The sequence below is a fragment of the Montipora capricornis genome, chromosome 2, assembly GCF_036669925.1.
Source record: "Montipora capricornis isolate CH-2021 chromosome 2, ASM3666992v2, whole genome shotgun sequence".
NCBI classification, from domain to species: Eukaryota; Metazoa; Cnidaria; class Anthozoa; order Scleractinia; family Acroporidae; genus Montipora; species Montipora capricornis.
In genome coordinates, this window is record NC_090884.1 from 33,002,138 (window position 1) to 33,027,370 (window position 25,233).

The 25,233-nt window shown below is 38.9% G+C and overlaps 2 protein-coding genes and 1 long non-coding RNA gene across 3 annotated transcripts in view; 2 read left to right on the forward strand and 1 right to left on the reverse strand.

Annotated features, from left to right (window-relative positions):
* The window catches only part of LOC138018441 (uncharacterized), a 37,388-nt gene extending 23,602 nt beyond the window's left edge, over nt 1-13,786 (reverse strand). Inside the window, exon 1 of the mRNA XM_068865070.1 lies at nt 13,566-13,786. The gene's annotated coding sequence lies outside the window, so the exon portion shown is untranslated. The remainder of the gene's footprint in view (nt 1-13,565) is intronic.
* LOC138037929 (uncharacterized) lies at nt 9,075-11,878 on the forward strand. Its single transcript, XR_011130152.1, has 2 exons — nt 9,075-9,333; nt 9,801-11,878. It is a non-coding gene; the product is annotated as an uncharacterized lncRNA (long non-coding RNA).
* Nucleotides 13,787-22,723: 8,937 nt separating the features above from the next.
* The window catches only part of LOC138018450 (uncharacterized), an 8,545-nt gene continuing 6,035 nt past the window's right edge, over nt 22,724-25,233 (forward strand). Inside the window, exons 1-2 of the mRNA XM_068865080.1 lie at nt 22,724-22,957; nt 24,809-25,233. The exon at nt 24,809-25,233 is cut by the window's right edge and continues 311 nt beyond it. Coding sequence (XP_068721181.1) covers nt 22,901-22,957; nt 24,809-25,233 — 482 coding nt within the window. The 5' untranslated portion in view covers nt 22,724-22,900. The remainder of the gene's footprint in view (nt 22,958-24,808) is intronic.

The following is a 25,233-nucleotide window of genomic DNA, read 5'->3' on the forward strand; positions in this document are numbered from 1 at the left end:
GGTGTCCCAAAATTAAACTCTATACGTTTAAAAGTGTTTTCATTTGTTTCTGTTACAAAAATGAAGAAGTTACTTTGGTGTAGTCATTTGATAAATCAGTGATTCAGTGCTGTCTCTTCAGTAAAATGGTTACTTTTTAAAGAGATGTAAAGAGATTTGGAAGATCGTGTTATGAACATTTTCGTGCACTTTCCCTAAGAAGGTGTTACAAGTTATATTTTTCATCATCGCAAAAAGTACATTTGTAATTGTCTTCACTGCAAACTGATGTACTTCCGAGAAACGTTAGAGGCCGAATTTGAAATCCCTACTAAGCTGGAAAGGTTACATGCTGGATGACATCAAAGTGAATCACTTGCTCTTTATGGACGACCTTAAGTTCTTTGCTATTAAACGAAAAAGAACTACATAGCCTGGTATCCACAGTTCAGGTTTTTAGTCGGAATGGAATTTGGCATAAAGAAGTGTGGAGTGACGGTTCTGAAGTGTGGTAAGGTGAGCAAGACAGAGGGTATTCAACTTGTACATGTGAATGGCGAGACAATTATATGCGCATTTGAACATGTGTAAATGGAATTTGCGCACTACAAGTATTAAACTATTATATTAAGGAGGTGTGTGAAGAGGGATACGCGTACCTGGGGATATTGGAACTGGATAAAGTGAAGGAACAAGAAATGAAGGGCATATTTAGAAATGAGTACATGCGAAGACTGAAACTAGTCATGAAATCCAAATTGAATGGTAGAGACAAAATCAAAGCAGCAAACACATGGGCGCTATCCTTGCTACGATATGGAGGAGGTGTGATTGGATGGACGAAAGAAGAACTGCAAAGCATGGATAGAAAGACCAGGAAAGTGATGACAATGAATAAGGAGCTACACCCAATAAGGCGACATGTAGGAGCAAGGATGGCACAGTCGGTTAGTGCGCGGCCTTGGTGCAAGAGGTCCTGAGTTCGATTCTCGGATCTCGCATCCTTGTTTCGACTCCTTTCCTTTCCGTGTAGCTAAGTAGCTTTAAATACCCGTAAAACGGAGCACTGATGGAGAGGGGGGAGTAAAATGAGCGCACTGTCGACCTCAGGTTTGTCAGTGATTAAAGTTACTGTTACGAGTTATCGACGTTAAATATGGTTACTTTACTTTACTTTACTTTACTTTACTTTACTTTTACTGCAAGAATATATGTACCAAGGAAGAGAGTGGGCAGAGGACTTATTAGTTGCGAAGGTTGTGTCCCGGGGGAAGAAAACAGTCTGGGTTGGTATGTAGGGAGATGTAATGGGGAGTTGTTAAGGAAAGTTGGAGAGAGAGGAACAGTGAAGACTAATGAGGCAAAGGAACCCAGAGATTATAAGAAAAGTGCAAAGCAGGAAACAGAAAACAAATGGAAAAGGAAGCAAATGCATGGGCAGTATGTTATAGACTTGACGGGAGTGGACTGGGATAAAACATGGCAGTGGATGCAGAAGCATTGATCTGCAGTGCCCAAGAAAAAGCTTTACGAACTAATTATATCAAGTTCCACATAGACAAGAATGTAGAATCTCCTATGTTTAGGATGTGTCGAGAGAATGGAGAAAGTGTAAACCATTTAACAAGTGAGTGCAGCAAGTTGGCACAACGTGAATATTAGAGGCGCCACGACAACGTTGCACTGTATGTGCATTGGCCACTGTGTGGAAAGGCAGAACTTGAGTGGACCGATAAGTGGTACAAACACACCCCAGAGCGAGTGTTAAGGCCGGTTTACACGGTGCGACTTGTCGGCCCGATTTTTGGCGGCGGCTTTGAAAAAAATCGGGCCGACCTAAAAAATCTGTTCCACTGCAACAGAATTTTTATGTCGGCCCGATTTTTTTCGAAGCCGCCGCCAAAAATCGGGCCGACAAGTCGCACCGTGTAAACCGGCCTTTAGAAAACGAAGATTTCAAAGTTCTGTGGGATTTCAATGTACTGTGTGACAGGATAGTTGCAGCTGGAAGACCGGACATTAATAAGCAAGCAAAGGAGGCCATGATCATTGACGTCGCCATTCCAGGGGATGCGCGAGTAAAAGACAAAGAACTGGAGATAATAGAGAAGTACCAACTTCTTAGGAAGAAAAAAGAAAGTTATGGACGCTGAAGAAAGTGACTGTAGTGCCAGTTGTGATCGGAGCATTAGGAGCTGTATCTGATAAGTTTGACAAACACATCGAAAAGCTTGGCATTACTATCAGACTTGAAGTGATCCAGAAAACTGCTCTGTAGGGAACAGCTAGACTCCCAAGAAACGTTTTGTCCCTTTAGGGAATCAGGAAGGGACTCCCTTGGGAACTTTAGGAACTTGTTGTTACTCGTTCTCAAGGGAAACAATTGACCAGGCAAGGCCTGTGATGGTACATAGCAATAATAATAATAATGATAATAATAATAATAATAATAATAATAACAACCGCCCATTGGTGGCTCAGTTGGTTGAGCATCGGGCTGCCATGCGGAAGATCGTGAGTTCGTCGACTCCGGCCAGAAAAACAACTGAGGCGAAAGTGCTGTCTTTGCAATTACATCCGCAGAAATGGTTAAAATTTCACGTCCTCTCGGACTATATATATGAACCGTAGGCCCCGTCTCACAACCTTTCCTATTAGACAGCACTGTGGAACGTTTAAGAACCCACACACCGTTCGTGAAGATTAGGGAAGAGACCGCGGTGTTGTGGTATGCCCTCCTTTCACATCTGGCATGCATGAGTTGGGTGGGTGGTTGGTGAGATCAAATATAGACTGATAGCGGCTGCCAGGGGCGCCTTTACAAGCTGACGTCCGATCTCACCCAAGACCTGTAAATCGCATGAGACTTTGTGATATGCGCGGTAAATAAATGCTAAACCATAAACCATAAAAGAGATTCCTAATTGTAAGGCACCAGGCAGACATGGGATACTGAGTAAAGATACTCAACATCTTGCATGTACGTACAGAAGAACAGCTGAATGAAATTGTGAATGGAAACAAACAGCTACCTGAATGGATGACATATGGACGGACAGTGTTGTGCCAAAAAGATCAGACAAAAGGCAATGCGGAAGACACATACCGCCCAATATCATATTTGCTACAGATGTGGAAATCACTTACAGGTCTTATTGCTGGAAACATGTATGAGTTCCTTGAAAGAGAGCACACAATTTCTGATGTGCAGAAGGGATGACTACGAGTAGCAGAGGGACAAGGTGATTATAGATAAGGCAGTCCTAAGAGACTATTGCAGACGGAAGACACATCTTGCAACGGCCTACGTTGACTGTCCTAAAGCTTACGATATGATACCACACAGTTGGATAGCTGAATGTTTAGACATACTTGGAATAGAAGGGGACATTTCAAGGTGACAGTGGGGAAAAAGACATTATTCATGGCAAGTCTCAAGTTGTTTGGGAAAGAGTACAACCAAGTCGACTCAATGGTTCAGTGTGTTTACTTTGTTAGTACGGATATATATTGGGATGGAATTTGGTATCAAAATGCGAATTGTTAATAATGAGCCATGGGAAAGTGATTTAAGAAGATAAGCCATTTGTGTTACAGGATGGCCAAAGAATGAAGTTGACCGACAATGAAGGATATAAATACTTCGGCGTTTTAGAGATGGATAATATCAAGGAAGGAGAAATCAAAGTACAGTTTACTAGAGAGTACTAGAAAAATCTGAAACTGTATTAAGATCAAAGTTGATTAGTAAGAACTAGGTAATAGCGATTAATACTTAGGCAGTAACATTTCTCAAGTTAGGGAAGGGCGGGCTTGCAATAAATCACTTACTCTCTATGCATAACTTAACACTTTGCCAATAATGAAACGCAGATTGATTTATTAGCATAACTTACTGTGTTTCTCTGTTGCAAGGATATCGGCATGGACTTTGGGATAGCACAGTGTTCTGTATTGATAGTGAAGAGAAGAAAGAGAGATGATAGCGAACGTATTAAATTGCCAACACGAGATATAATCACTGATCCTGACGAAACAGGTTATAATTACATGGGAGGCCTTGAATTAGATGGCATCCTACATGAAGAAATGAAAAGGTCATAACAGGAACCTATATGAAAAGACTTGGGCTTTTACTAGAGTCTAAACTAAATGATCATTGAAACTCGATCACAGTAGAGGGCAGTAATCCAATGGAAGAAAACACAATTGAAAGTCTTGGACAGGAAGACCCGATGATGTCATGATGATGAGTGAGGGCGTTCTTCATCAGAGAGTCAATGTTTAAAGGTTGTGTACACTACCGATGTAAGATGTATGGTAGAGGATCGGTATTGTGGAGTGTGTGGCCAGTAGACGCAGCTCTTTATATTTGTATCTTGTTAACAGCGAGGAGCCATTCCTCAGTTAAACATGTGGTTAGGAGCCGAGACGAAGGCTGAGTACAAGAAGAGAATACGGAGAAAAATGAACTGCAGTCAGAAAGATCCTGAGATCAGAGATCTTGAAGGCCTTCTTGTTACGACCCAACATCAGACCTTGAAAACCAACTCCATTCAGAAGAACCAGAAAGGAAGGTCTTGCTTGCGTAAAGCAGAAGTGGAGACGGTCACACCTATCGTGAGTGGATTTGAGATGCCTGTGTAGAAAGACTATAAGAAACGCCATCCTGAAATGTGTTCCCATCTTCACTGAAGTTGAAACGTCCATTAGTTACAAACTGGGGTGAACTGTCCTTAGAGTGAACCATCGTCTGTTCATGGAAGGCATCAAATTGTTTGTCAATTCTGAGAATCAATTCACTCATTGGTGAAGACATTGCAAATGTGTATCTTAGCATAGGCATGGAGTTCGGAGTTTCAAAATCTGCTCCGCTCACAATGAAGCAGGGGCGACATGGTCATTGCAGTTGAATCGAGCTGCGAACTAAAGATACTATTACAGAGCCAGATATCGAGGGGTGCAATACGTTGGAATTCTTGAATTCGATTAAGTTCTGATTAGTGCTATGAAAGACAAGGTCTCCAGCACTTACTGGAAAAGATTGAAGCTCGCGTTGAAATCAAAATTGAACTTAAGGAACATGGTGCATGCTACTTGGGCAGTAACTGTCATCAGATATAGTGGAGCTATTCTGAATTAGACTGAGGCTGAGGTGGAGGAACTTCATTGGAGGAGCACTCAAAGTCGAATGTGGCCAGACTTGACATGAAGCTAAGCGAGCTGATGGCGGGCGTGTGCTGATAAGGGTAAAAACGTGTGGGCTCAACGCCGGTAAAATTGCAACCGTACTTGGATCAAATGGATGATTCTCTCCTTCTTGGAAGTCAGCTCTTTTGGAAACAGCTGGCATACTTCAGAAAGTGATGCCTGGCTGATGTCCTTGTTGTGAGTTGACAGAGAGTAGTTTCTTTGCTAGACCTGAACTTTGCTCAAAAACAACGGTACCACGAAACACTACAACAACAACAATAATAATAATGCACTGTGAATGTCAAAAATGTACTTGGGAGAAGTATGGATGGATAGAAAACCAACTTGACATCGAAAAATGAATCGCTTGGCGTAGTTCGCGTGAGGCAAGGAATCTTCCTGGGTGATTCCCTATCACCACCTATTTTTGTCATCACTATGATCACAAGGATACTCTTACTGAAAGGACGAGCCAAGGTATGTGCTGCAGGAGGAAATGAAACCAAAGTTGACCAAGCTATATTTCCGTAGGATAAGATCAATACTGAATTCGAAGTAGAACGACGGCAACGTTGTCACAGCTGTTAATGAAACTTTATCTCTCCTGAGGTATAGTGCAGGAATCTTGGTGTGGACAAAAGGCGAGGGGGGACAAAAGCACGTTCACAATCTATGGTGCTATATAACCTAAAACGATAGGTGGGCGTGGGTTGATTAGTGTTACGATTGCGTCAACACTGAACGTTTGAGAGTTCAGGAGAGTCAAGAAATATCAGTGCTAAAGGTTGTCCAACACACTTTCAAGTTCGGGGCTGACAAGGGCCTTGTGCAGTATAAACAAAAAAAAGAAGACGAGAGAATTGCAGGCTGGAAGGAGAAACCCCTGCACGGTCAGTAGAAGAGAACCAACAAACTCAACCCAAACAAAACGCCGAGTCTGGTAATGGAACCCGAGCCACATTGGTGGGAAGTAAGTGCTCTCACCACTACGCGATCCCTGCTCCCCTACCAGGTATTACCAAGGCGAAGATTGATAAGCAGGCTGTTAGCTCAAAAATGTAGGTTGTGCAACAGAGAAGAAGAACCAGTCAATCACATTGTTTGTAAATATCAGATTTTGGCTCAGAGAGAGTATAAATGAAGACACGATGGTGTTGCAAAAGCAGATCATTGGTGTCTGTGCAGAAAATATAGATTGCAGTGTGATTACAAATGGTATGAGCATGTTCCGGGAAAAGTTGAAGGGTCTGAGGCAATTAAAATCCTTCGGGGTTTTCGCATACAACGGACTGACCACCAGATCGAATATAACAAGCCTAATCCGCTCGTGGTAGACAAACATCAGGCAGCTTGTCATATCATTGACAAAGCAATACAGGGAGATGTCAGAGTAGAAGTGAAGGAGAAAGAGAAAATTGATAAACATCAAAATCAGGCAAAAGATGTGAGAAAGCTGTGGTCAGGCCTAGAGTTGTTGTGGCAACAATTGGATTGGTGGGCCATATTGAAAGTATTGGGGTGAGTCTCAGCGTGGCCTAGATTCAAAAGACTGCACTGTAAGGCACAGTTAGAGTCCCCCGCCGCGACGAAAATGCAGTATGTGGCTTACATCTACAATTGATTACCACTTGAAAACTGAGAAAGTTCGCGTTATAATAAAGATAATGATAATTGTAATGATAATGATGATGATGATGATGACAATGATGATGATGATGATGATGATGATAAATGATTAACCTTGTGCACGCTGAAGGCTCCTGCTTTTTTGTACCTTAAAGATACTGTCGTGTTATAGTACAGGCTTCTTCTATATTCGCAACAACGCCGGAATTTTAATAAAATTAATTGAGTTAAACGAAGTGACCCCCTTCCTAGATGCTAAAAAAGACATTTGACATTTTTTCAAGCTTTTAGTAACTTTTAAATTCATGTTGCCTTCCGGGACTTCATGGTCTCTTAATAAAAGAAATTAACCACTTTTTTTTTTTTTTGGTGAAGAAATATTTTTAATCCACACGCCCTGAAGAGCTTTATCTCGAACAGTAAACCTTTTTAGGCCTCGAGAAGAAAAGTACTTCGTTTTTGGAATCTGGAAAGGTAATCAAGCAAGGGCTGCTTAAATAAATTTAACGTACATTTCCCTTTTGTTCATGTTTCATTTTATTAAACCTCAGAGCTGGTATCTCTGTAGTCGATAATGATAGGGAACTATAAAAAGGTTCGGCAATAAATGTAATTGCCTCAATTAATTGTCGTTGTGCTATCTTTATTAGTTGATCGGATGTTTGTTTTGATTTCTCCTCCATTAAAGACGGAAATTGCAATTGCTATATGAGAGCTAGCGATTGAAGAAAAAATATTGAGTAAGACAGGAAACATTAGGGTTTAATAGACAAGTGTAACAACGAAGAACAAGGCGAATGGAAAACGAAAAGTATCCCAATTAAAGAGTTTTGATAAACCCTACAAGTTCAGTACATCAGTGCTCTGCAGACATTTGCCCTTCAAATTGGACAAGTTTCTTTGAGGTTTCATGGTGATACGATTACATATATAACCCTGGTGAAAAACCTCAGAGGATGTTTGAGAATCTTCAAGGATCGTTAAAGATCGTCAAGGACCTGCAAAAGATCTTTGAAGATGACGATCTTTGAAAGTTCTTTAAAGATCTTCAATTGCAATTAGGAGTTGTAAAGATCCCCAAAGAGCCAATGAGGATCCCGTGAGGTGATCTTGCAAAAATCCTGGTGAGAATAAGTTTCAAAATCTTGGTAAGGATCCTTACAGATCCTCAAGAATTCTTTGAGGATCTTCCAAGGATCTTAAAAGGATCTTTTAACTGATCTTGAAAAGATCTTTATTAAGATCTTTGAAGATCCTTGATAAACCCTCTATTAATCTTTAAGGATCTTTCAAGGATCTTTGGAAAGATCTTTGTAATCTAATCAAAAAGATCTTTGAAAGATCGACTTCATGCCATCCTTGAGGATCTTCACGGATCTTGATAAAGATCTTTTCAAGAACAGTCAAAGGATCTTTTTAGGATCCTTGAAAGATCCTCAAACAATTCTCGAGGATCATTTAGGATCTTTATAAAGATCCTTTGAAGATCAATCAAAGGATCTCCTTAGGATCCATTCAAGATCCTCAAGGAATTCTTGAGGACCTTAAAGGGATTTCTATCAGGATCCTTAAAGATCCTCAAAGATCTAAGACAGATGTTTGGGAGAAATCAGTATATAATTACAATAAATTACTGGTAGTTACCATTGCATCTTTGAAGGGGGTTCTTGAACACCATTAGGAATTTAAAGGGATTCATCTTAACGATCTTTTAAACGATTCTTAACGATCTTTTTTCTTCAAAAGCTTTAGGGAGAACCTGTTGATGCCTCAATTAAATAATGTCTTGTCCTTTTTTATCTCAAGAAGTTATTAAAGGTTGTGACTGTTGAAACTGAGAAATAGTCTAAAGGAGTAAAGGAGTTCATTTATACCAATTAATAGAAAAATCAGTGAATCAATATATTGTGGCAAAAGAATTATTTTATTAAAATTTTTTTAAATAACAATGGGTTAAGTGACAAGAAACAGCACGCAAAACATCACTAAAGAAAGTGCTATTGCTCTTGTTTATACAAGGATCATTACGTCATTGTCTAGCCAAAAATGCATCAATACAAATAAACCAATGGTGTGTTTGTTCTATAAGAGATTGTTTACTTATTTACACGCACTTAAAATGAAGTAAACATTAAGTTGCACGTCCAGTCTGAAAACATTGTATCCTGACAGTCTGCTCATCTATCCCAGTTATAATTTGAAGAAAACCATCGTCCAAAACTTGGAAACGGAAGTGAAGTGGGAGCAATGGGTGATGCATGTTCTGTCTCACTTCACTGCGATTACTGGAAACTTTACTTGATGACCCTCGAGTGACTTCCTTCACTGACATCGTTGAGGATCAGCCATTGTGTATTTGAGCCACTCTGGTCAGCAGTAGGCCAGCACCAAAAATTGTGGGCTCACACCAGCGACAGATCGATGGCGGTTCGATGGCGGTTATTTACTGCAAATCCTTAACCATATTTTAGTTCTTTTACAATGTGAAATGCTTGCCCACAGGAAGGAAGTGCTGATAATAACTCATCTAAAGAGGTAAGCGTTGGATAAAGCAATTTTGATGCTAATTTCAGGGGCTTTTGTCCTATAAATCAAAGTACAAGTAATGTTTTATAAGCTCAATACGAAGTGCGGGCGTTGTTGTTTTGTGAAGTGTCTTTCTGTTTACTAATAACGAAGCTTGTAGTGGAAGGTTTTCATAATCCTTCAGAAAAATAAGCGGCAAAAAGCAAAGCCAACCAAATGGACATTCACATTGAATTTAATTATCCCGGTTTAAAACGCAAAACAACGCTTGATTTAGTTACATTGAGTCTGAGTGTTCCTACATGAACAGCCAAATGTTGACACTTCCGTTGAGTGCAGAGATTTCTTCTGGAATTTGGAGCATGAAATTTCTCTGATAAGTGGTCTGTAATTGGTGACCAAAGTCCATGATATCGTTTGATGTGTAAGGAATAAGAACCCCGATTTTAAAAAAATATGTGCTTCTTTTGTTTTAGACTCTATTGCTCATTGCTGTTGTACTCAAGTCACCATTAAATCAGTGCAATGAGCACTTTTTATAGCATTGAAGTCAAATTGTCACTGCCTTGAAATTCTGAAGAGGTTGGAAAAAGACAATATAATACCATGTAGCTGTATCTTATTGTATCTAAGTATCTTTAAATCGTATTGTTCCAGAGAAAACCAAGCTTAGGTACAAAGGGAAAAAATTGTTGTAGTTACCTACATGTAATCCTGTAAGCTAAGCTTTCCTTAGCTTGCAATGAGGGTGTACACAAAAAAAACAGGAACTCACATATAAATTAAGAACTTTTACATGTAAGAACCTATTAGGCTAAGACAGTTCATTTACACCCCTTTAAATAAGAACCTGTTTTAGCCTACAATTTTGAAATTGGTTCTTATTTTGACAAAGTCAGTCAAACTCTGAATTCACAAATTTAATATAACAAGCTCAACCAGTGCTGTGTTTTCCCAGAAGCAACATAGTACCATTGTTTTAATGTTGCTTTTGTTCTGTTTATTGTGCAAAGCTTTGTACAAACTTCAAAAATGGCCAAAAAAGGCCATACCCACCAATGACAAAGACCTCATTATTTTATTCTATTTTCAAAAGAAGAACCTGAACATTGCTCTGGTAATTTTTTGTGGGATTTGAACTTTATTTTCGAGAAATAAGCTATGCAAAAATACCATTGGCTTCGTGTTTGAAAACAATGAAATCAGAGAAGTGGCTTTTACCTTTCATTGTTCGATTAGAATTATTTTAAGGGCCCACTGACGTATTTTTTGGGGTGCGTTGCCAAGGATGTAATGTTAAGTAATTTCAGGGAATTTGGCATTATTTTGGTCAGTTTCCAACTTTTGTAAGCCAATGACCCTAATTATGACGTCATCATACCACGCCCATGGTCACGTGACCAATAAAAGAAAACTCTAAATTTGTCTCTGTGCTACGCAATTTGGGTATTTAATCGATGGTTTAATAATTTGTATTCGTCTTTGCATCCAGCCAAGCATGCTTTTCTTTTTACTTTGAAAAATGTTCTTTTTAAAGACATAAACGATACTGAAATACCCATAACTTTTTCAAAAAAGATGATTTTCAAAAATCAATGCTTAGCTATATTCTGTATTTGGGGGTGAAACGTGCCATGTAAAAAAAAAATTAATTCAATTTAAAACCGCCGGAAATTTAGCTTTTTTCTCAAACCGGAAGTCAGTTTGTTTACGCATGCGCAGTTGATCTGCGAACAAGGGCGAGGAAGGGCGAGGAAAAACCTTCGATAGAAACAACAGTTTGTGTGGTGACTTTTGCTTGTGAGTGGGTTTTCTTGTCAGCTCATGATATGATGATGTCAGTTACCGGAAGTAACATTTCACTTCCTTAGCAACGCGCAAAAAACCCGTCTGTGGGCCCTTAATAGCATAAACTAATATAACTGCGTGTGTCGGTAGGTCAACCGAATGATACGCACAGCGAAGTACATGACAGATCAGTGGTTTGAGCCACTGATCAGAGTTACAGTATTTATTTTATTTTTTGCACATATCTCATGTAACTTAAATTTCACAATAAAATCGCAGCGAAAAAAAGAAAAAAAAAGAAGGCAGAACAGCTCTGTGCAAGCAAAACTGTCAAAAATAATACATGTAAGTCTGATCGGTGGCTTGAACCACCAAGCTGTCGTGTACTTCGCTGAGCACATCATTCAGATGAGCTAGGCCGATGCACACAGCTTAATTATGCTATTAAATTTTAATCAAACAATGAAAGGTAGGAGTTGCGTTGCTGATTCCATTGTTTTCAAATATAGTATTTTTGCATACCTTATTTCTCGAAAATAAAGCTCAAATGGGATAAAAACAATACCAGGGCGATGGTCTTATGTTCATTTCCAGTCAACTTGCAAAATTTGGGTTAGTTTTGAGCAAAACTAAAAATTGGTCTAATATTGTCACTTACTATGTTTTTGCTTCCAGCCCTACAATTATTTATTGTATCCTTAATCTCCAATTTTTTTTATGATTTTGACAATGATAAACACATCTATGCAAATAAAGAAAGTTTAAATGATGCTTGTGCCATGTTAATATTGTTGTTGTTGTTGTTCACAGTAGTTAATAGGAATTGGCCATTTCCAAATTCACTTTAAATTAGCATGTTTCGGATTTTCCATATGACATCCTGGCACTTACCTTGACCCTGAGGTGAATCAAGGCCATAATTGGCAGTAATCATGGTTCTTTAATGGAGCCACAAACATCCTTGAAGATCATTGGTAAGAATACTGCATATACCCAAAATAATCACAAAGATCTTGACAAGATCCTCAAGGATACATGTAGATCAGGATCTTTGAAGATCTTTGGTAAGATTATTGAAGATCCTTACAGATCTTTGGTAAGATTATTGGAGATCCTTACAGATCTTTGGTAAGATTAATAAAGGTCCACAAAGATCTTAACAAGATCCTGAAAGGCTCTTTAGAAAATAATGGAGATCCTTGAGGATTTTTGAAATTCCTTGGTAATATTCAGGAAAGATCCACAAAGATCTTAACAAGATCCTCAAAAGATGTTTTAAAATCCTTGAAGGTCCTTAAAGATCCTCAAGGATCTTTGGCAAGATTTTTGAAGATCAAGATCCTTGAGGATCTTTAAGGATCTTGGCAAGGAATGTTTAGGATCCTTTCTAATATCTTTATTAGGATCCTTGAAGATCTTTATGAAGATCTTTGAAGATCGTAAACATCCTTTGAAGATTTTCACCAGGGAAATACGCCCAAATTCAAACGAAAAAGCGACTTCATGTGAAGAGATTGAAGTTTACACGCCTTATGATGCTTGACAGTAGTCAAACAAGAAAATACCAACCGGTCAGACAGTGCATCTAACTACTTCTGACGGAAAAGAATAAAAGAACTTATGCTTCGTTGCAAAATGACACACACTAGTCAATCTCCCTTTCTTCGTTAAAATCATTGCGTGACACAATCAGAGCCATAACCCCAGGTGTTTATGTATCAATTTTATCTTCCTGTTCTGTTAAGTCTCTGTAAAATCAGTGCATCAAATTAAGAGTCTTGGATTAAATTTCTCAGCACTTCGCAAAAGTGTCAGATCTGTGGTTGGCTCATAAGTTTTAAGGCCTGGCCGAGATTTTCTGTTCGAAGTCAAGCAGACACAGATGTGACTCACGGTCGAAGTGCCCCTTTTCACATTTCACAGTGCAACGTGCATCACTGAAAGATTCAGAAATCTTAGTTCTGATAAGCTATAAGTATGTGAAATTTTATTTTAAAAGGAATTTCTTTGGAATATAGTGAAAAAGATAGGTAGCTTGCAGCACATAGTAGACCATAGTTCTGCCGGCCACAATATAAGCGATCTTAGTATTGTTTTACTATCCAATGAAATCGTTCCACGTTTACTTCGGGTTGAGCAATGCAACCATCGCAGTTGAATTGAAATGCTTCTTTCAGCTGTAGTGTAAAATTGAAAGACATGCACTTGATATTTCGTTGGTGATGGCACCTTGTAATAAAAGGATGTACCCGGCACTATAAATTTATGAATACCGTTATCTCGAAAACATGATGCGAAATTGAGGGCCGTAGTGAACTCAGATTACCCGTTTCCTGTTGTTTCCTGTATACTAATAAGTCTAGAGGAGCACATTGTGCAAATATACTTTAAAATTCTATAGAATTTGAGCTTCATGGTATATGACAGGAAAGCAAACAAACAAATTAAGTTACCTTAGCTATATAGAGTAAGGGGAGCCAAAGTACCACGAGATAACAAGCTTGTGCACTCTCTCGCTCCACAAAAGTATTGCAGATGTTATCCTCGTCGCAGGTTACACCCGAAGAAATATCACAGCGCTGACTTGCCTAAGGTATGCTGAAAACAAAATGCAAGAGGGTTAAAATCAGCGAATTGCTTAAGAAAACTGCCCAGATATATGCAATCCAAGGAGCCTACCTCGATTCGCGATCGAGATCGAGGCAAGGCGGGGATTCCCCGCCAATAGATCGTTTTCACGTGACGTCATCACCTTCCAAAATCTAAAACTAAAGATCCACCAAAGTTTTTATCCTCATCAGGCATAAGAGGCGGCATATCTATATCTGTTGACAATTTCACAGCTCAATAGCGTGCTTCGTTTGGAAACCAGAGCATTTTGAATTTCCGGATTATGTAGGTGCGTGACACAAAGCTACGATCAAGTTTGTTGAAAAATATATACTTATCTCATGATTTTGAGCATTTTTAGAAGTTAGAGCATTAGGAAAAGTGCTTATGTAAATGCTTGTTTTTTCAGTAGTGATAATCAGTCTCCTAGATAGCCAAAGTCAGTTCCAGATGTTTACACTATTTTCCGGCCGCCATATTGGTGTACCACTGAAGTTCACCAATATGGCGTTTTCATACTAGGCTCTGTAAATTTCTGCGAAACATTTCGACGAATACCTGAAGTTTGGGGAAACGCAGAGGCCTAAAACTTGGACAAGTGTCTTATTTCTTTATCTTCTATAAGATAACAATTTCTTAGCGTTTTGCACTGGATAGTTTTTGATTTATTTTTTTTATTGCGTGACAGTGAAAACGATCTATCGTCAGAATAACAACGGCTTGAAGTCACGCAAGGGTGCCAACAAGTGAATTGAAAATCAAGAAAATACTATATTGAAGATACCGTATTTACTGGATTAAAACGCCGCAGCGTTTATTAACTTTTGTGTGTTTCCGATGCGCCATTTATTCAAAGCGGCGCTCATTCGAGAGCTTATAGCACAGACAACAATTACAGAATCATTTGAATATAAATATTATTAGGCATATCACGTCATAAAACCAGTCGCATATCTTTTTTTTTTCTCCTTCGCAGTCACAAATGTGCATACCCAACTGATAGTGAATTAACCTCAGGTCAGAGATCAGGTTCAGGTTTCAGGTTTTATTATGTATCTTGCATAAAATATCACAAAACTATGCAATGCTCGCAGTTAGCAATAGCTAGTCGAGGCGAGCATTGCTTACAATAAATATTCCAGATAAAATGGTTACAAATACATAACTACACATTCACATGAAAATAAATAAATAAATAAAATAAAATAAATTAGTTTTAGAATACAGTTAGTGCAGTGGAGAACAGCTTAAAACTTGTACAGTATAACATAAATAAACATGAAAAAAGTAGCTTAAATTGAATAAATAAATTTTTAACTACCTGACATACTAAACTAAGGTGTCAAAATTTGCCAATATTATCGACACATCAATGTAATCATCATATTTTAGATTCCAATTTTATGCATGACCTTCCATATTTCCAAACTCCCTTGTGGCTATTAGAACACCCACAACTTTACAGCCTTCTGGCATTTTGAGAGCGCGTAGACGACTCGGCCATGGTGCAGGGGCACCCAACGACCAATTTGTTGTAAAATGTATTATTATACCCCAATTAATGAAAATAAATGTTATTAAGGCATTTTCAGGTGTTTTTCAGTGTTGCTGGGAAAACATCTGTTCCTTTTTCCCAGCAAAACACAAAAAATTTTCCAGCCAGTTAGATAAAATTGGTTGGTTTCCCACTCAGCTGATCAAATTTATTTCCCAGCCAGGAATTCCGCGCGCTTTCAAATCCCTCGATGTGAAACGACCGAACAAAAGCGACAAAACCGGGACAAAACAAGTTTTTTCCGCAAACGCGATCACTCTGACCAGCCGTCGTATGTTTGTGACTACTCTCTGGGGTCCTTTGTTTTTTTTTTTTTTAGTCGTCCTCAGTCTTCAGAGTTTCTACAGCCAGCTCGGGTTGAAATGCTAGATAAAGTCAGTGATTCCCAGGCAAAACCTCTATCAATAACAAAATTTCCCAGCCAGCTCATCGAAACACCGGTATTTTTGCCAGCCAGCAAGATTCCTCTGGGGAGCAGACAATGTGAGGAACAGATTCGTTGGGTGCACCTGATGATGACGGAGTAGTGTTATGACGATGAGAGCAGAACTTTCGTTTGGAATCCTTTCCGCCTGCGATGTTTGACACAGTATTAAACCTCACTTCAGAAATTATTTTTTTTCACATCTGAAAGTACTACCATTTCCTTAAAACGTGACGAATTTTGCGCGAAGCTTTACTTTTCAAACGTGAACGGTTTGTCGGGTTGTGTGTCACTTTTGAGCAATAAAATTGACCACGTTTTGGGTGGCAAATCGGCATGTTTTGTTCACTTGCTCTTGAAGTTTTCAGGTTATCCGTGAGAGCGGAGATATTTATGAATCTGCATTGGAGTCTTGAAGAGTTTTAAACATCTATCTCCCGTGAATTTCCAAAGGCACGAAATATGGAATTTGGTATACTTTTCCAAGAGGAAACAGCAACTACAAGAAAAAATACATGTAACCGAAGTGAAACTAGAAAGATCGAGGAGGAAAATATTTCTGCGTCTAGGACATTCTGCGCACATGCTCTTCCGTGTTTCAAGGAGCATTTGAAATCTTGATCTAAGGCGACTCCTGGACGGTAATTTACCCCTTCCAAAATTGTTAACATTGAATTCTTCGGTCTCCATTGCAAAACGAACAGAGACGTTATTAGAGCGGTCAAACAAAACCCGAACGCTCCCACGAAAAACCTGAAAACATGAACAAAACGCGCTGGCATGCCGCCGAAACGTTGTCAATTTCACGACATAACCGCCAAAGTTTCATTGGTCAAAAGTGACACATAACCGGACAAACCGTTAACGTTTCAAAAGTATAACGGCATTCGTCATTCTTGAAGGATGGACGCAATGGTAGTAGAAATTTTCTTCGTTATTTCAAGATCTTGCTTGTTCCTATGTGTTCCACTGTGAACATTATTTTGCATAGCAAAAATACTCCAATCGACCCGTTTCTTGCGAACGAGTTTGTTCAGTCTCTCCGACGTAGAAAGAAATTAAGAAAATAGCCCTCAACGGTCAAACAAAATAAAAAATGAAAGCAAGTTTAAAAAAAGTTAGCTATCATGGTCACGGGGACTTCGCAGTGGTCCCCAAGTCCACAAGTCCCCAAGTCATCCAAGAACTAACTCCATTCGAACGGACTTAACTTCAGCTGACACTTAGACTACCATCAACGATTGCGATTCGCACATGTCTTGTCAAACTTTGCAACACTTGAAAGATTAAAAAAAATTAACAAAAACCCGCTGTCTTGCCGTCATTTTGCCAGATGTAACCTTTGTTTCGTGAGATGTCAGTATACAGTATTTTCACTCACGTAATCAGTAACCTTGTTTTTCCACAGAAACAAACGAAAACGTTTGCATGATAATAGAGCTCAATTCCGGAGGATTAGCTGGGGACACCAACATAGCCGGCATGGCGTCACGTGAAAACACTCTATAAACACGTAAGGTAACTTGATTACAGGCGGCCGCTAAAATCGATGTCACTTTCGATTTTGCGATTTTACTTGTACAACCAAAAATACGATAGCAAAATTGAACGTTGCAAAAATCTCCCAAAATGTTTTTCGCTGATGGTAACTTATATTCGCGGCACAAAATTTATGATGTTCAACAAATTTTGTTGATGATGGCAAATTGTTTTATTCTCGATCAACACTTCCTAAAAACTTCCTTCTGCTCTTCTTACCTTTGCGTCAATGTTTGTTTTGCATAAAGGAGGCTAACAAAGTCTGTACCTTGCTTAGTTCGCATTTTTGAGCGTTAACATAGAATTTTAAGACGTAGGTTCCTGACAGCAAGTCGCATGTTTTGAGGTCTCCCATTCACATCCTAACCCCGCCGGATAGTGTTTAACTTCAGTGAACTTTTGTCTTGAAAAGCTGTCAGAAGCTCAGAGTACATGCTTAAACACGTGTGGTGAAAAAGAAATTGAAAGGGAACTTGAAAATGATGAACATGTCAGCCTTGAAGCCAATGTTCTCAATATCCTTTTATTTGCTTCAATCATTCTGGGTTTAGTCAGGAGCCCATCTGGAGCGTGAAACTTCCATCCAGCGTCTGTGAAACGGCGTTTTCACAAGTAGGTTTATTTTTAGGCTAGCCCTTGCCGCGAATTAGGTCAAAAGACAATGGTAGTTCCGGTTCGGTGACCCTATAACGTCAGCTTAATATCTTGTAATTGATCATCGGGCTCCTGTGGGAGTTTCATTCGCGGGAAATTCAATCTATAAAAATAAGTCGGTCTGTGAAAACGCCGTTACACGAACACAGTATATTTGTAGGCTCCGAGTCATGGGTTCCTGGTTTAGTATTTTACTAAACTGCACCGTCTTCTCAGGGGGTATTTAGCAAAGACATCTACCATGGCACTATAATGATTTTCGAGACCAAAACAATATCGTGTACTATCAGAGCTACATATTACGCAAAGACAACTTGAATCTCCTGAAAAACAAAACGCAGCTCAGTTGACAGGTATGGAAAAAAAAACTGTTAAGTTACTGCTCTACCACACGTACGCAATGCGTGCCTATTTTTTAAAGTATCCCGTATCTTGTCAATCTCTCCCCCAAATTTCCGTTAAAGATCCCGTATCCTGATAACTCCTTATAGGGCTTCGTTGTTTGCTTTTGAAAATTTAGCAGCATTAACATAAGAGTTTTTACAACAAACTTCAAGTCAAGTTACAGGATATCACAAAAACCGAATCTAATAATTGTTTTATTAAACATTGGAAACCTGGAAGTCATCTATTTGCTTCTTCACTGACGGCAAGCAACACAAAGCGCGCGAACTTGTCATGATTACCCTTGGAAATCATGCATCGTGGTCATACATGACGTGATTACCGGTGTCATTGGCATGATTATTGTATAATCTGCAGCTAGATGGCGTCACAGGTACTAATTTCGAACATTCTCTGTACGCTTTTGGCCAATTAAAATAAGAGATAGTGACTTCAATGCATAATAATTTGTGTTAACTGTTTGTGCATCCCACGATTACGCCCTTTTAGGCGTCTTGTTTAAAACAGAAAAATGTTTAAAGTTTCAATGTGTAGCTTTTTTGCTTAGATAGAATCGTAATTGCCTGGCTTGTGATCAACGTTAATAGAATTAAACGTTCACTTGTTTTTAACTTACAATCCTCGAATAAGCGCTGCATTCTTCTGATTGGGTGTGGCGTTTATTCGAAGGAGGCGTTTATTGGTGCTTTCCTTCCATCGAGGGCGGAGTTTAATCGAGTACAGACGGTAAGTAAAATAAAGAACGTGAGAAAATGTTTGGCCTATGCAATGTCACACGCTGGAATTAATGAGTTTGGTATTAAATGGGGGCTCAATGAGGGTACCAAATTATACTCGAGCACTTGCGTGAATGTGCTCAACATATGATTAGTTCATTGTCGGTCGACACTAGATAGATCACAGGTCTTTCGAAGGTTGTTTGCGGACTACGACATAATATGGCTTACAGGAAAATAAATCAAACAATTATAACGATGTCTAAAACAAAGATTATTTCGCTGTAAAAAGAAAATATTAACATCGTATGAAAAGCAAACTTGCATGATTATTTTGAGCATGAACAAGAAGAGATCATTGCAGACTGAAGGGTTTTCAAAGTAAATATCTCAAGAATCCAACGACCAATCAAATTTCACGTTCGGTTGCGGACGTTATACGAGAGAGATGTAAATCCTTTTTCTGATGAAAGCTGTTCTTAGTGTTCTGAGTAATGGGCATATTCATCAACTAACTGCACTTGGCTTCATTCACTGCTCGAAGCAAAATGCCAATCGCATCTTGTTCTTGATTCATGTACGTAAGAAAGCTCAATTAAACTGATAAACAATTCAAGATTCACATTTATTGTTCCAAACAAATGCAATGTTAGGTACCGCAATCCATGCTTTCATGTGCCTATGTCAAGTTCTGAAACACACGCGCGGAATCTGGAGAGTATCATCATTATCAACTGCTCATCATCATCATCGTCAAGTGTCGAGGTTTTCCACAGATAACTCAGGTTCTCTAATGGTGAAAATGTAGGGTTTATTATTGAGCGAAAATCAACTCTAGAAATTTGTAAGAAATTGCAAATGAACATAGATAGGACGTGCCACATGAGTTTTTGTAGTTGTCCTTAATACTCACACGGAGTTTCAGAAAAATAAGGTCCACTTCACCTTCTGTACAAGGAAAACATCGGAAAGGTAGCAAGCTGACTCCACCATTTGGCCCAATCGACCCAAATCCAACACGATTTTTTTCCATGAAAACCGAATCCAATCGGAAAATAAACACATCCGGCTCGTGGAATAAGAGTTTCCCGAGACCCTGAAACCACTAAATCCTCTTTAGCTAGCTGACCGAAGACAGCAGGCTCCGTGAAACTCGTATAACGACCTTCGAAACAGCCGCGGGGCTCACAACCTGGAAAACGACGATTAAACTTGGGGCCTGGTGACGAGTAAACTATTATCCTGACTCGGGAGGGTAACCGAAAGCAAACTCACCAATGGCCCACACCCTCGAAAATATTGCTCAGAATCACGAAGCATTGATGCATTTAGCCGGCTTGTAGTTTTGCGGTTTACCGAATTCCTAATTTCCGAAAGGTATATTTCTGCTATATTATCCTATCAAGAAATAAAGGAATCAACACGTAAAAAGAGTGAATTAGATAAGAGTATTGTTATGGCATGCGTGGGTGCCCCAGCCCAGTCACAAATGAGTCTATTTTTAGAATACCCGTTCCCGCGAAAATCAGTTGTCGCGTCCATGAAAAAACATGGCAGAAGCAGTCACGCGTGACATGGCTTCTTCTGATTGGTTAAAAAGCTCATGATTCTAAATGGTTCACGGGAAATAAAGAAATACCGCTGATTTTGGTCAACTTTCTACATTCATCTTCTATTCACGAAAACTACACAAACGAATTGATGGTCACTTAAATTCGTTTGTGTTGGCCTATAGCTCCACTCGCTTGCGGACTTTAAGTGTGGACTCGAATGAACGGGTGACGCATAGGTAAATGCTGTTCTTGTAACCCCCTCATTTTTCCATTTAATGAAATTCTGTAGGTGAAAAAAAAAGTTAGATACATATTTTAAAAAAAGCTGATTTTTGTGTAAAACTGACTTACGATTTTTTTTTTAAATTTTAAATATATTAGAGATTATTTTTAACATTATCAAGTGACGCCGTACGGGAAGATTTCACCGTGCCTTTTTTTCAAAAAACACAATTTATGCTGATTTTAAGGCTCAAAGAAATGCCTTATATCGTTACCATGGTAACGGTATTTTGAAGGAAAATATGATGTGAGAAATCTATGATGGGTACTTAATACCCTGGCCAAATTTCGACTAAATATCACTACCCTAAATATATTTAAGGAGAGCATATGTTCATTTGTGTGAAAAAATGAAAAACTATTTTGAGCCTCCTCGAGGAAAGGGTTCCAAGCTGAACGCGCGCACGAGTAAGCAACACACTCAATACTTTACCTGTTTACGTCGACGTTTACGTCAGCTCATGAATCAAAATGGGTGACCGGAGAATCACAGCGCCGCGCGAAATGGAACAAACCGGAAATAAAAGGAGCAAGTTTACTATCAATTTATCTAAAAAAAATTGCTCGATGACCTACATGTATGTTGAAATTTTCATGCAAGTAGCATTCAGCTTTATCTAACATTTAAAACATTTAAAACAAAAATCTGTAATATGCAATTTTTTTTAAAATCTTAAAGGGGCCTTTTTCCACAACATTTTTTTTTTTCAAATTTGCACAGGAAGTGAAGAATTTAAAAAGCTTATAAAAAATATAGGTCACCGAGTTAATTTTAGAGATATATTTAAAAACTGACTTTGAGGGGTATGTTTTAGGAGGGTTTTGGTTACCATGGGAACAAGTATGTCAAAAGCCAATCCATGATTTGTTTCAGTAACGAAAAGCATGAAATTTTTCATTTTAATTGTCCTGACAGGTACATAGGTTGTAAGAAACCCTTTGGAGCCTCCTTAACCTAGTCTGAATAAATTCACAATGAACATGCAAGGCTATTCCAAATTTTGGGGCCTAGTACTCGAAGTGAAATGAATGTCTTTGAGAATAAATGTGTAGGTTGTCTTTTTGCAAGGTAGGGTACTTGTGAAAATCCGAGTTAGGGATAAAAAGAGAGGAGAGAGGCAGGGGCTGTAGTTTTTTTGTGTGAAGAAATACAAGGCAAGAGACTAGGTGTTTATAAATGTTAAATATATCAAGAATCTGTAGAGTTTTGAAGAGCGGGTAGGAGAGTACACGAGGTGGTGAGTTTTTTTTTAAATTTTGGTGGAGAGTTAATTATGATCCGAATAGCTTTTTTTGGAGGCGAGGACGTGGTAGTAAGTGAGTAGAGTAAGTAGAGACCCAAATAATAGAGCAGTACTGATTCTAGATATGAAAGTATCAGCGAATTGTATAGAGTGAGAAGAGTCACTGTGAGAAAGAAATGCCGTAATTTGACAATGATCCCAATAAATGTAGCAATTTTGGAGGAGATGATTTTAATATGAGGCTGCCATGATACGTTTTGATGGATAATTATACCTAAGAATTTGGTCTGTTCAACTCTCGTGATTACTCTCTCAAAAGCCAACCGGGTCTCCTTGTTGTAAGTGGCCCCATGATTGGTACAGCTTCATTTTTTGTTCAAATGAAAAGTATAATTTTTAGCTCTTTGTGTTGTCCAAAGACTAGGAAGAGTGGTATCTATTATTTTCGAGGGTTTTCCTTTTCTCGTGGCTGTCCTGTTCTCTCCAGCAGAAATGGCCGCCTTGGCGATGATGTCTCTAAAAAAGGCTTGTGGTGTGTGAGGCCACCTAAGCAGAAACAGCCACAATTTGCCGTTGAGGGTGAAATGTATAATTTCGTTTCCAGGTCCCCCCATCTGCTTGAAATCGACCCCATCAGCATTTTTTTTAATTGAGTCACGAACCACTTTGCACTTGAAGAGATTTATCCTTTTTTTTTTTCCTTTTGGCTCCGTGTACTGGACTACACGGCCAATAAAACGCACTTAAGTCCATCAAGACACAGTTGTTTGCTTTTGGTTGAAGATCGATCGTTTAAAGGTCAAGAAATGCGTGCGTTTCTGAGAGGTCGAGCCTTCGTGGTCACAGGCAGCCTGTTTATTTCGGTGAGTTGACAGTGTCCTATATTATATAACAGTAATTACATTTGTCATTTGGTATCATATCTTGTTTGCTTCCGAAGTTTTTTTTCTTTAAAAGGTAAAAAAAGCAATATTAAGCAGGTACATACATCCAGAGGTGCGATTAATGAATGATACTCTCCAGTGTCATCCTTAGGTGATTTATGCAGATGCTGCATTAGTGAGGCTGATTTAATGCACCTATCAATGGTTTGCCCCAGGATGGGGGGGGGGGGGGGACGGGCAACCCACGGGAATTTTGACATTTTCAGGGTTTCAAATGTCAATTTCCCCACCCTTGGGTCTCCATAATGAGTAAAATTCCCACCCCTGGGGACCACACACCTTGCAAAATTATTAAGTTAAAGAAATGATAGGCACTCACAACAAGTTTATTGCCGGACTACTTTAGAGTAATTGTACTTGTTGACAAATGGTCCCCACCAAGTTTGTAAATTTCCCCAAATGAAGAAGGCATATTCTAGGTATAAGGTTCAGTTTTGGTTAGCAATTTTACACACATTCTGTACTGCTTAAAATACCTGTGAATTGTTTCACATAGTATTTACAGCAATACAAAATGTGCAGTGCCAGAACATGTCGTCATCATGAGGAGTTAATGCACAAACTTGGTGGTAACAAGATTTCGCCTTCAATTCCAAATGCATCTTTTATTAGGTTAACCGTTGAGTTTCCCTCTTTCAGAGAGACAATTTTTCGGCTTTCGCCAAACTCAACCAGAACCTGAAACAAACTAGCACTACATTAAAAGCTACACAACACTGATTTGAACAAAAACACAATTAAACAGGATCCTCTCAAAACAATCTTAATTGTATTTCTTGTCGACAAAAATTATAGTGTAGAATTATTAAAAATTAACATACAAAGTAGCAAAAGGTAAGATTATTATAGCACTACTGGTCTTTTGGTGAGATTTGTCACAGGTTTCTGGATTCATTTGGAATAGGTCGTATTCCGCTTTCATGCAACTGAAGTTTGTAACTGAGGTCCAGAATTAACCAGAATTTCATTTAATTTGACAGTTGGAGTATAATAGCAAATCTATAGACACGGAGAATACATCGAAAACTTGTGGTAGGGCGGCATCTAGTGAAGGCGTAGGAAGTTATAAATTGTGTTGTAAATCAGCTTTTCTACGAATATTTCTTCTCAAAGCTGAAGGAAAAAATAACTTCTGTTTAACTTATTAGAATTTTAAAGATAGAGTACTGATGGGCATAAAAGAAAACATTGTTGCTAAAAAAAGAATGCGATACTCCTTACCTTTCATTCCGCCATCCTTGGACGCGGGAAACTCGCTCAATCACTCATTCCCAGGTCCTCTCAACTTTTCAAGATGGCGGTCGAGTCAAATTCCAACCCTGGGGACCGTTGTGAATGTCAAAATCCCCACCCCCGTGCGTTTAAGGAAGTTTAATTTCCGTGGGTTGCGCGCCCCCCGCCCCATCCTGGGGCAAGGCCGTGATAGGGGCGGAAGTTCAGAGTCCGGTAATAGTGTATTTCTTAATGTTGACAATTTTATTTAGGTCCAAGTCCATTTGAAATCCTAAAAGGTATTTTAAGTATGCCTGAGGCTCACCCAAAAGAAACAATTTTGTTGAGCCAAAATTAACATTATACTACTTTGCACCTCTCTAGAGAAATCAAGCCCTTTGTGAACTCTCCAAGTATATTACAGATTGTAAAATCCTGGTTCTGTAAAAACTGTTTTGTGTTACAATTCTATGGTAACAAACTATTATAACGATTTAATTTGTCTTTTGTTCGTTAATTAAAATTATTGAAGCTTTTTCTCTTTTTTGGATTTTTCAGGCTGTGCTGTTTGTTGCCAGTGGCAATCGTTGCCCTAATCCAGAAGATATTGAACTGTTCAATCCAAAGGATCGTTCGAAATATGAATGCTGGTCAGCATCAGCATTTGATTGTCCAGAAGGGTATGAACGATCTGTGAAGCTTGGGTCAGTTCACCCTACTGGGACAGATCTTGTATGTAATCTATGCCCAGAGGGATCCTATTCCAATTTTATGACCAATAACACATGCATGAAATGCACCCCTTGTGGAAATAACAAAGTACAGTTAAACTGCACAGTGATTCAGGACAGAGTTTGTTCCAGCATTCAATGCATATCAAACAAGTTCTATTTGAACACCACAGATAATCAATGCTACCCATGTAGTATATGCTGTGGATCCAATTCTGATGATATTGTGCCAGAGTGCTTGAGATCTGGTGA